The 13,375-nt window shown below is 38.9% G+C and overlaps 1 protein-coding gene across 1 annotated transcript; it reads right to left on the bottom strand.

Moving 5' to 3' along the window:
* Positions 1-3,535: 3,535 nt before the first annotated feature.
* Positions 3,536-11,298, bottom strand: LOC149817519 (uncharacterized). Its single transcript, XM_089985433.1, has 8 exons — positions 11,137-11,298; positions 10,873-11,025; positions 7,015-7,161; positions 6,835-6,932; positions 6,438-6,642; positions 5,177-5,412; positions 4,396-4,468; positions 3,536-3,667 (listed from the first exon to the last, which is right to left on the bottom strand). Exons 1-8 carry the CDS (start codon positions 11,296-11,298, stop codon positions 3,536-3,538), a joined length of 1,206 nt encoding a protein of 401 aa, XP_089841559.1.
* Positions 11,299-13,375: the final 2,077 nt, after the last annotated feature.

Genomic DNA, 13,375 nt, shown 5'->3' with positions numbered 1-13,375 from the left:
ATGGCATAATCGGGCTCTGACCTCAAGGGGTGTTTTGGCTGCACCCACTTTTCCAGATATATGGGATAAGTTGAGAAATTGCATTATGCTTCATAGTAGAACATCCCACCTTATCCCATTTATTTGGATAAGATGGTGCATCCAAACACCACCAATGGAGAGGGTGTTGCGTGTGCACCCCCGGAATATGCACTGTAGCTACAGTGCATGTTTCAGGGTTCTCACTGAGCGCCGCGTGGTGCTCAGTGAGGTGTAGGAGGGAGCCGTACATCATGATGTACGGCTCCCCCTACACCCCACTGAACGCGCCACACGGCGCTCAGTGGGGACCCAGGAACACACACTGTAGCTACAGTGCATTTTCTTGGGGGGAACATATAACCTGCCCGCCCACCTAAGGGGCTCCTATTGGAATCAGGGACGTCAACAGATCGGGGTTAGTTTGGATGTCCAACTGACTGATTATCATTTAGTTGGATTCAGTAAAACATTACAATTCCAACGAACTAAGCAGAAGCCCCAAAGGGTGTTGGGGTAGGGGGGTGAGGGCTTGGCTGCTAGAAGGGCAGTCAAGGTTCGATTCCACCCATCTGCCCGAGCCAATGCGTAACATAGGCCCTGAGGGCAGGGTTCCTAGCCTCTGAGTTTTAGGCTGCTGGCACGACGACAGTAGGTATGGCAGGCTGAGCCAGCACGACCAGGTCTTGGGTTATAAAACCAAAAAACTAAGCAGATTGTTTTCTGTTCCAAAGATTCAAATCCCGGCAGTTGTAGAAATGCATATCCTAATTTCCAAAGTTTTTAAATTTTCAGTAGTACACATTCTCTAACTACGGGAATCTGGTTTTATGGTGTGATTCAGGGTCACCAAAATCGGAAATTATCTGGATTTCCAAATTTCCTACTGCTAGTGAGCGTGCAGAAATGCAGGAAACTCTTGCTTGCTACCGCATCCGCATGAGCCATTAGGAATTTCACGGTAACAGATTCCTTTTTAGGATTTTTTTAAAAATGTCAAACAACTAAGCCATTTGGGCTTTAGATACTTCATTTTCCGTTTCATATAGGAGCAAACGGGTAGGATACGGGTCAGGTCATGGGTGACCCAACACTGGATCCAACTTTCAACGAGTGGGTCTGGTTCTGGATTCAGATCAGGCTCAAAAACATGATAGAATTCTGAATCATGATCTGAACCCCTCTGATACTATGTCCACAGAAAACAGGTTAGTATATTGGTTTAGAGATGTCAATGAATCCGATAGCTGACTGAAATTGATTCTGTTTAGTTGCATTTGGTAAGCTAAAACCATATCCGATTATAATTGGATGCTGATATGATTTTCTTTCTTTTTTTTTTATGACAAAGGAAAACCCTCACTATGAACCGGGTCACTTAATGGGTCCACCTCCCTGCGAGGTAAAACTCCAGGTTGAGGACACCACCACCAAGCCTTACTTGACCCAACCATGATAAAGCACCGGCAGCCCCTATGCGCCAGTGGGATTCCATCCTGGGCCTTTAGCTTGACACAGGACCCCGCTAACCACATGGGTAACAGCTGCAGTGGTGGATATGGATATGTTATTCATCTTTTGTGGCTGAATCCAATAAATATCTGAGTTTGATGGATATCTGAATCCGTTTATATGTAAAAAAAAAAAAAGAATCTGGTATGAGTTTTTCGCCATAAAATTCGAATCAGTTTAGGCAAGCATTCAAACAGTCGAATGTGATATTGGCTACATCCGATCCGAATCAGAACCGTTTACATCCCTAATTGGTTTTCATGTGCCTATTAAAACAAACATTTGTTTTCATGAGAAATAGATAAAACAGAACCTATTTTATTTATCTGATTCTTACCCGAACTAAACATGACATTATTAGTTTAGGATCTGACCCATATTTGAATGTGAATTATCTAGATCCAAACCAGAAGGGCAGAGTCAAACATGAATCCGGAAAAGGTCACAAATCCCAATGCGTGAGATCTGATAAAAGTTTGTGGCTTCTTGTCCCCCACCAAGATTTTAAAACGTCATTCTAGGATGAAAAGTATTCAAATTATTTAAATGAAATCAAAGCTAGGTAGACCCATTGAGAATAATAGACTTGGGAGTCACATATAGACATCATTAGTGAGCCTTTTTAGTCAAATGGAAAGGATGTTGCTAAAGAGCTGCATTGAACAGTATAATAAATTAATAATTGTAGGTAGCAATATATTTCATCTTTACATAAAAAATAAAAAAAGAAGCTAGGACCCTATAAGAGATTATTATATATGATCTTTTGATCTTTCTTGGCATAGACTTGCAGTTGCACCATTCCTTTGTTCTTCATGTTGTTCGTTAATGCAGTGATTTCCAATGCTAAAAACTTTGAAAAGATGCATTAAATAATTTTATACACAATCATTTAGACTCTTCATTGGATATAGGGCTGCCAACAGGCCGATCCGTATAATTCAAAGGGCATCTAAAATTTATATTATGCATAAAAAATACACCGACAATATTTAGGTCAGGTTAGGCTGGATCACGTATCCAACAAAAAACATAGCCCAAATCCAACCCACATCTTGTTTAGGTCTGGCCCGACTGAACCTGAATTTCTGGGCACGAGTATAAAAAGGGCCAGATAACCAGTACAACCCCAATCCGTTGACAGCCCTAATTAGATCTTTACATTACGATGTGATAATTTTAAGTTCATAGAGTCAAGTTATGATGGTCCACTATACATAAAGCTAGAACGAATTAATATTATAGATGCGCTCCATTATATGTAGGAGCTGCAAATGGATCCCTATCTTTGCATTAAAAGTTGACCCGGATTCACCAGGCTTAGGTCCAATATTGGGTTTGCCTATATTCTAAGACCCGTTCGGTTCCAATGCCCATCGATCCATTCCATGATGAGCCCTCCCATCTCTGGCACCCAATCGGATTTTCCTATGCTTGAGAAACAATTCACAAACACTGGATGCATATCAACTTTTCTTTCTTATTTTTGATTCGTGAAAGAACTCTAACAATATTCTTAAGGGCGTGTCACAGCGAAGGCTTGATTTCTGGATCATCTGATGACCACCAAACGCCACTCAAACACTAGCATAGTTAGCCCTGTGATTTGGGTCGAACTAGAACACCACTGAAAAAAAAAAAAATTTTAAAAGAATGCACTAAGATAACAAAATTATATTTTTTCACAATTTCTCCAGCATTTACAAAATACTAGTAAACTCATTCTCCCAACATCCCACCAAAATACTTCACGGGTTTTGTTTTCATATATTTTACAAATACTTTTCTATTTCAAAATATGAAAGTAAATCAGGGTTACCAGAAGCACCATACCATATGGGGAAGCCTGCACAAAACGTAGCCCTTCCAAAATGTGCGGGGAAGCATCAAAAAAATTGGGAAGCACGCTTTCCCCTTGATTCCTCTTTTTTTTGTGTGTTTTTTTATTTTTCTTCTTTTTTTTCTCTTTTTTCGCTTCCCCTTTGCTTCCTAGGTCGCTTCCGGTTCACTTCTTAGGTTGCTTTAGAGACGATTCCTTATTCGCTTTTAAGTCATTTCGTGCTTCCCGCTTCCTAAAATTTTGGAAGTGCATCGCTTCCCACTTCCGCTTTCCGCTTTCCGCTTTCCGCTCAGGGACCTGAAGTAAACAATATACAAAAGGAGGAAATCTAATAAAAAATCAAAATCCAAAAAGAAAATTTTGTCTCGTGTGGCTGCGTGATTCAATATATGACTACTCTTTTATAAAACAGTGTTGGGAGTTTGGACCCTAGAGTGTACTGTGTGAAGGCCGCCTCATGCGCCGTCCCTTGGCTGGAAATCTGGGCCGTCAATTTCATTAAAAAGATAGCTCGGGTCCTCCCAGGACACATCTTCCACACACACACACAAACTAAGAGGACATGATGTTCCAATGAGCGTCCCTACACCCTCTAAATATACAGATAAGCCACAAAATGAACTTGTACTGCAAGTCATTGAATTTCTACTTCATAAGCATGTAAATTAGGTAAAATATTAAGCATTAAACCATGCATTTCTGAGGAGCTGTTTGCATGTCCATCAACGTGCATATGCAAATGTATGTGCCAAGGTGAATGCAACAGGACTGATTAATGAGTAGAAGGGGAAAAGAAATCATATCTTCAATAGAATTGGGTATTGTGTGTCAGTCAGATAAGATGATTCCGTGCTTGCAAACAATTAAGAACACAAAAGGGGGGGGGGGGGAAATAAAAAATCAAAAAGCATGATAAAGACGCAAAACTTTCACTTCCAACTCAGAGATTGCCTTATGCCAGTGTAAATGAGACCTAACGACCTCCCAATCAAGCAAACCAAGAAGAAAGAGATGGCACTGCTAACCTTGTTAGAAACCACTTTAACAAATGGCATTGTGATATCAAAGAACTCCAGATATAAGCTGAAATAATACATCCTGCAAAACCAAAATGTATAGCATTCAGAAATTTCTATTTAGGCATCACAAAGGAAGTTTAATGCTAAAATGACACACACAGACATACGCATGCACACATGTGTAGCATGCAGACATAGGCACTATGGCTAATAGAATTCTTGGTCATTGATATGAAAAGAACCCAGGTAAGGAAATAAAATTATGGTTTTCCGCCAGCACTCTTCTTCAAGGAAGAACCATTATGAGTTTAGCATCCTCTTGAGAAGCACTTAAGAATGTAAAGAACCATTTGCTGTCTCTTAGCACACTATTTGCCATGGCCAAAGGAGCAGCAGAACCAACTAAGTAATGGGGCCTTATCACACAAGTAACCCTGGGCCCAAATCCAGGGAAACCGGCACTCAATCAAGTCTCAGTGAACCCATGCAGAGCCATCTTAACCAGCTTGACCTTAGTCACTTGCTAGCTCCAGTTCAGTGTAGACCTAAACCAACACCTCTACAGAGATCCTCTAACAATATATAGAACCGTCAGAGGTGGACTTAGTTCAAGTGACTCCTGACATGGGTCAACCCAACAACCAAAGGTCTTTGAGTGATGATTACAACAGCTGATGTCTCCAGGGACATTTTCAGAACCATCTCCCAATCACTTAATTTCTTCTGATGCTTTATACAGTTGAACAGATGGTATTGAATCTTGCACCAATAAAGAGTCCACACTTACCAACCAGTCAAGGCTCTCAGCTCTTTGATACGTTTCACAGGCAATGACAATTTACTAATCGTGATATAATGTGAAATTGACAGTGATGGTGCAGATTTCTTCATGGCGAGCTTCGTCCACCAGTCACATTTCTTGGATGAAGTCTCAAATGTCTTCTCAATTGATTCTTTTAGAAGCGCAAATAAGTCAAAGCGGTCCTCGTACATAGATACAACAGCCTCAATATTCTGATGTAACTAACTATTCAAGGCCACCAGCACATAATATTAGTGCAGGTTTACACGAGTGTTCAGTCAATAAGAGCCACAACTAACCATTCAGAACAAGCCATACCATGTGAAGGTGATATAAGTATTGTGCATTATTGTGGGGAAGCGCCATGCCACCATCTGTCACGTTATCATCTGGTTATAGCACCAGGAAGCTTCAGTGGATGTGTGGGTGTGTGGGTGTACAAGCTCGTAACCATGTACATGTATGCTTGGAAAATGCTCCATTCAATCCCTATGGAAGACTGACTTAGCAAGGTCGCACTCACTACAGCATAAAATCATAATTACTAACACTTACAGCAGTTTCTTTTCATTAATGAAAACACAACTGCATTTACAAAAAGGGTGTTATTACCGTTGATGACCTTCAGTGTCCGTTAACAAGTTGAACACGGTTTTTTTGCACCTGAGTTAAGAATTTCACGCACCAGCAGAGACAGTGAAAACGGATAAATGGAAGCCAGGAGGGGAAGGATGTGGAGTTGGAAGGTGAAGAGGAATTTTATCAAGTGGAGAGTTCCAAGATGGCAAATTTTGAGTAGTTGGGCAATAGGGTTGAAGGAATGATAGGGAAGAGTAACTCAGAGTGGAAATATGAGGACAAGGGTGCTGATGAAGAAACTCCTGGGAGAGAAGCAGACTAAATCCATCACTGTGGCCCAACAAAAAAAGTCAGGCCAACTTTGAGAGGACTGGAGGAAGTAAGTTAGAATTCTAGACCGTTGTTACTTCTGTTGTAGGAATTCAGAGGGAGAGTGCAAGAAGCAGGCTGGCTTTTTTTCCCCTAAGCATACCTATAAGGAAAGCAATTCTTTGAATGGGCGCAATATGCCACTTTGAAGTGAGACCTGCATGTTGGGTTGAAGTTGTTAAGAGAGAACAAAGGGTCCAAATACCAAATTGTCTTCCACATCCAAAAAGTTGACACAACACAGCATATAATAAAAACCCATTGTAAGGTGGTAAAAAAAGGAAAGGATGTAGAATACCTGATTTCTTAATTTTTGAAGTTCTCTAGTTGACAATGAACACAATACTAAACCCACGCCATTCATTTTGCTGGAGACTGCACTGTCAACAGATATAAGTTCCAGATAAATATTTGCAATTCTATCAGCTAGGCCCACCAACAGATCTTCCAAGATATCTATACCATGTTGAGCAAGAAATTGACCATCATAATACCTTCCAGTCCTGCCACAATATGAATCAAATAATAAGAATTCTGCAGATACAGGGACTGCATAACTATAATTCCTGGGTCCTTACAAAAGGTTTGACACAAATCTTCTTGAAATTATCAACCAGAATTTCTTCCAGAGATGACAAAGTTAATCATGAGAAATATCAAGGAATTACCTAATTGAGAAAAATCGTAGAAAGTACAGCAAATCTGCATATAGATCCTCCTTCCCAGTCTTCCTTAAACTCCATAAAATGGAGTCATCATCTTCAAGTCTTTCAAACGCTCTTGCAAGAACAGCCTATAGAAATAGAACAAAATGTTCAAATCTCAGACCATGACAAATGAACAGAACCATTTGCAGAAATTTAATCAGAAATTACCTTCTGATGCATTTTATTCCTTAAAGACATCTCCTCTTTCAGCCACCCCATGTATATGGGTTGAATTGAGGCCCTCATAATTCCTGATATAACTACTAACCAATCCTCCCTGTTGAGAATGCCATTGCTTTCTGAAATATTCTCAACCTGCCAAAACATTTAATTGAAGCTTTAACCAGCCATATAAGAGGATCCAAAAGATTTGAGAAATTAGTTTCACCAATGACATCACAAAAAGCATTATAGAGCTAAGTGCAGTCACAGTTATGATACACAAAGGCAGAGACACATAGCATGTGAGAAGCAGAGGAGCCACACATCATCTGTGGAGCCATAATTTTGTTTTAACAGTTGGCACCTCACATTCTAACAAATTGTTAAAGAACATGGATTACAAATATAAGGAATGGGTTTTATATCCCATAAACCAAACAGACAAATTATAGTAAAAGCCATGTTTAGCCTTGAGGTGCACACCTTGTTTCTATGTAGGTCAAATGAGGCCAAAGGCATCATTTGTTACAAAATAAAATTAAATAAATAAATAAAAGAGTAACAAGAGGGTTGGGGGGGGGGGGGGAAGCCCGATGTTAGGGCACCCCCCCCCCCTTTCATCTCCTCCCCTCTTTGCTCCCCAGCCTCACCACAAGTAACAGCCACCACCAGCGTGTTTATATATATATATATATATATATATATATATATATATTGTAACCGAAATACCCAACAAGGGTATTTCGGTCTTTTCTCTGTAATAGGCGTCAGTCCATTAGGGGCTGACAACCTTTTTCACCTTTTTTAAATTTTTTTTTTATAATTTTTGTTTTTTACTGTTGGGCCAGCTCCAATATAGCTGTTGGAGCTGCTCCCAACAGGCCATATTGGCTACCCCCTTTAGCCTCTTGTACTATAAATAGGCCTCATGGCCTTTGTATTATTTCATCTCTTTTTCAAGAGAGTTTTCTATGCAATATACTTTCTCATTTGACCCTTGTGCGGGTGGTGTGATTATTCAATCAAATGTTCTCACTTGATTGAGGTGTGTTCTTGCATATTCATCAGATTCGATCCACTTCATTACATGGTATCAGAGCTTGGGTGTTCCAAAAGCCGTTTTTAGAGAAGATCCTGACAATATCAAGAGGATGATCGTGAGCTTAGCAAAATACAACAAATCACGAATTGTTGCATCGGGAAGCGAACCACTTCGGAAAAAAAGTCTTGTATCTTCTTTCTCATTCTCTCTTTCTTTCTTTTTTCTCTCTCTATCCACTTGTTGTAAATGGAGAATGAGAGGGAGGTAATAGTCCTCATTCTCATACACCTAAATGACACAAACTATGTGATGTGGGCATCCATAGTAAAATATAAAATATGGGAAAAAGACTTTGAAGATTAGTTGACGGCACCAAAAAAGAGCCTAAACTCATTCTTACAAAAATCAAGAATGGAAAAGAAGTTGCACTTCAAGGAAAGAAAATGGCTAAAGTCGTTTCCAACTATGAGAAAAGATGGAAGGAATGGAGGATGGGTTATTCCAAAATTACTGGATGACTCATCAATAGTGTGGACATCCACAAGTGTTCTAGTTTGGCGAAGTTTGACTTCGCTAGTGATGCATGAAAATACCTTAAAGACATGTATACTCTTAAGGATATTGCACATATATGTAACGTCCAAAACAAAGTAAGGACCATGACTCAAGAAGAGATGAGCATAAGAAAATACTACAATGCACTTTTTTCCTTTGGGATGAATTGGCTCTTCTTGAACCAAAGTAACATTGTCCACAAGATGTTGAACTCCGCAAAAATCAAATCAAAGCGGAGCATTTCTATCAATTCATAAATGGGCTTAGGCCCGAATTTGAAGGAACTAAATCTACTCTTCTTCATAGAAGAGGGGTCCCTTCCATAGTTGAAATTCTTGAGGAATTAACGATGGAAGAAAATAGATTGAAAAAGCCATCCACTTCTAAAGATGAAGAATCCGTGCTTGCTATGTCAAAGCCTGAAAATCATACTAAGAGCTATAAACCACCTCATTTTTTAAGAAATGAGAATGGTAGAAATCCCAACTATGAAAAAAGGAGTGATCATGATTTTAAAAAGGGTGAAAAAATTATTTGTTATCATTGTTATGAACCGGGACACATCAAACTTTTTTGTCCCAAAAGAAAAAAGAAGGATCATAAAGAAGATAAAAGAGTGACTTCGGTTGAAAGCAGTGAAATTGACCACTCCAAATGCATTGGCTTGTTCTCTTTAGCTCAACTAATGGAGACACTACAACCTATGCTTAAAGCTCAAGCTACTTCTTATTCGGAAGCGGACATATCTATAAGTGTAAAAATGGTAAGACCTCTTGGATCCTAGACTCCGCTGCTTCGTTTCATATGACTCCTAATGAGTCAATATTGACCAAATACAAGTTTAATCCAAATGATTATTGTGTTTCAACTATCGATGGCCCATCTTTGAAAATTACAAGTTTTGGTATTTATCAAAAAACACCTATCTTTCACATACCAAACATTAGAGTAGTACCAAAATTAAATTTAAATCTTTGATATTCTGAGGAAACATATGGTAGATCAATGGTGCCATGTAGGAACTCCTCTCGTACGTAGTGACAATCCATTTTAATATGCTTGGTGCGTTTATGGAATGTCTGGTTGTTGGCAATATAAATAGAGCTTTTATTTTTGCAGCATAGTCTTGATGCTCCTGTACTTTCAACACCCATGTCATAAAGCAAACGCCTTAGCCAAACTACTTCCATAGTAGTTGTAGCCATTGCCCTATATTCAGCTTCAGTTGACAAAAGAGAGACTTTTTGTTGCTTCTTATACCTCCACAAAATTAGTGATTCACCTAAAAATATACAAAACACAGTAGTTGAGTGTCGATCATTAGGATCACCTCCTCAATCTGCATCAGTATACACAATCAAATCAAAGGAGGAAGAAGCAGTCAAAAAAAGTCCTTGAAAGATTGAATATATCGAATAATGCGTAAAACGACTCCCATATGAATAGTGGTAGGAGCATGCTGAAATTGACTCGTTGTGTGGACGACATGTGCAATATCAGGTCTGGTAATAGAGGTAAGACATTGCTCCAACAAGTTATCTATAAGGTGTTGAATTTTCAAATAATTCTCCATCATCGATCTTCATTTTGATGTTTACAACTTCAGGAGTGTCAACCTGCTTTTCGTCTGTGATACTAGTGAAAGATTTTATCACCGAAGTTGTGTTCACGCAGTAGAACAAGAGAGAGAGAGAGAGGTTTGGAGACGTCTGCAACAAAAATGGGCTTTGTTCTTTTTTTCTCTCTAATATGTGAGAACGTGCCCTAATTCATATTTATATTACTCTGTTCAGATCTGATATAACAATGGATATCGGGTCTGCTCCAAACCCAAGCACCCGACCCAATAGCATAATACAGAAATACAACAGTAAAGTGACAGAAATACCCTTGGATGACTAGCATTCTTATTCTTATTCTTAATACCCTCCCTCAAGTTTTGCATGTTTTGAACCATGGACAACTTGCCTTTTAAGTACCAAAAACGTATACTAGTGAGACCCTTGGTAAACAAGTCTACATTCAGTGGAGATATACACTGGGTCTATTTCTCCATCTTCAACTTTCTGTCGAATAAAGTGTTGATCAATTTCCTATATGTTTAGTACGATCGTGATGAATATGATTAAAAGCAATTTGAATGGCACTTTGATTATCACAGTGGAGTGTGGTAGGCAAAAACTTTGCTCTTATCTCGTCCAGGATATGCCTCGCCCAAGTGATGTTTGTGGTGGCTGCAGCCATAGACCGATACTTTGCCTCTGTACTGGATCGGGCAACGGCTTGTTGCTTCTTGCTACTCCACCCACCAAATTTCCATCGATAAACGCACAATATCCTGAAACTGATTTTCTGTCATTTGGATCTCCAGCCCAATCCACATCTGAATATAGGGTGATTTGATGTTTAGTCCCCTCAACCTGAGACCGATGATAAAGTAAACCATCTTCAATCATGCCTTTGAATTATTGAAGAATCCTTTCAACTGCATTCATGTGTTCAGCATGAGGATCATGCATAAACTGTGATACCTGATTCACTGCATAGACAATATCAGGCCTAGTAAAAGTGAGGTACTGAAGCATTACCACAAGGCTACGATATTGCTTGGGATCACGATAAGATTCTCCATCTTGGGCACTGAGCTTATGGTTCAACACGCTAGGAGTAGACAACGGCTTGCAATCTCTCATCCCTGCTTTATCCAATAAATTCATTGTGTATTTATGTTGAGTCAGGGATAAGGTTTTATTTTGTTGATCCACTTCTACTCCCAAGAAATAGCTCAACATGCCTAAATCCTTCATTTTAAATTCTCTTCCCAGTAAGTCCTTAATGGTCTCTATATGCTCATCAGAATTGTCGATGAGAATAATAGCATCTACATATATAAGAAGTAGAGTACTGACCTGCTGATTTCGATAGGTAAATAAGGAGTGATCAAGTTGGGATCTGAGGAACCCATGTCACTGAATTTCAAGCGAAAAACTATCAAACCACGAACGAGATGCTTGTTTCAAACCATAAATAGCCCTTCGTAATTTGCAGACATGTGAACTGGAACCATGTTCTGCATATCCAGGTGGTTGTTCCATGTACACTTCTTCCTTTAGGTCACCATGCAAGAAGGCATTCTTGACATCAAGCTGGCGGAGAGTCCATCCATATTGTACTGACAAACATATAACCAGTCGGATAGTACCCATTTTAATAACTAGATTGAATGTCTCATCATAGTCTTGTCCATATTCTTGAGTGAAACCCTTAGACACAAGACGTGCTTTATAACGTTCAATAGATCCATCGGGCCTATATTTGATTTTGTAGACCCACTTGGATCCTACTACATTTTTGTGCGAAGGTCGTGGAATAATTTCCCAAGTTCCACATTCGTGCAACGCTTTCATATCTTCGTTCATGGCCTCTATCCACCTATTTGATCTAGATGCATCTACAAAATTGTTCGGTTCCTTCTGTTTTTCAACCTGAGAAATAAACAGTTATAAATCCATGGAGAAGTTATCATAACTTTGTGAAAATGTCTACAAAGAGACAATACACATACAAGCACTAATACCTCACGAGAGATGTGCATAAAGTCACTCAAATAACACTTGAAGAAATATGCACAAAGGCATAAAATAACACAAATATGCACAATGGCATGTAAAGAATCTTTATATTTGAAAGGAGAATGAGCTTGAGCTCTCAAGCATACATACAACAAGGGGAAATACCTCTATTTATAAGAAACTAAAGGAGGCCTTGGAGGGGCCTCAAACATAGTCGTTGGAGGGGCCCAACGACTATATTGGAACCCCCAAGGTTTGAATAAAAAGGAAAAAGAAATAAGAAAAAGAAAAATAGAGAAAGAAATAAAAATAAAATTACAACATATTCCTATTGGAATATGCGCAAAACTAAAAAGACAAAAATACCCTTGTCGAGTTTTACAAGAACTACTATATATTTATATATATAGAGAGAGAGAGATTTGCATATATACATGGTATAGATGCAAATGTATCTCTCTCTCTCTCTCTCTCTCTCTCTCTCTATATATATATATATATATATATATATATATATATATACAAATACAAGATTACATTTTAACACCCCCCACCCCTCAAACTTACATGACCGCAAGTTTGCCCAAAAGAAAATTAAATCTGGGGGAGCAAAGCGCCTTGGTGAAGAAGTCAAATATTACATATGAAAGATCGATAACCTTCTTCAAATACTCTTCTCGAACATAATGGCAGTCCATCTCTATGTGCTTTGTGCGCTCATAAAATGTATGATTCTTGGCAATGTATATTGCACTCTTATTGTCACAGCATAGCTTTGTTGGTTCTTGAATATGAACTCACATATCTTCTAGCAGACGCCGAATCCATACTATTTCCATGGTTGTAGATGCCATGGCTCTATACTCAGCTTCGATAGAAGACAATGATACCTTTTGTTGCTTCTTGTACTTCCAAGAGACTAGTGATTCTCCTAAAAAAATACAAAACCATTGGTGGAATGACGGTTATTTGGGTCACCTCCCCAATCAGAGTCAATATATGCAATTAAATTTAATTTAAAGGATGAAGAAAGAAATACTCCCTTATTTATTGTCCCCTTAATATACCTGATAATGAGAAGGATGACGCTCATATGCACTAATGTAGGGGCATGTTGGAATTGACTGGCAATGTGAATTGCATGAGATATATCAGGCCTGGTGATGCTAAGATACATCAAGGATCCAAGCAGTTGTCT

Source organism: Nuphar pumila, chromosome 13 (genome assembly GCF_984573655.1).
Source record: "Nuphar pumila chromosome 13, dmNupPumi1.hap1.1, whole genome shotgun sequence".
NCBI lineage: Eukaryota > Viridiplantae > Streptophyta > Magnoliopsida > Nymphaeales > Nymphaeaceae > Nuphar > Nuphar pumila.
Note: the sequence above shows the minus strand (reverse complement) of the source record. Positions and strands in the feature narration are given on the sequence as shown.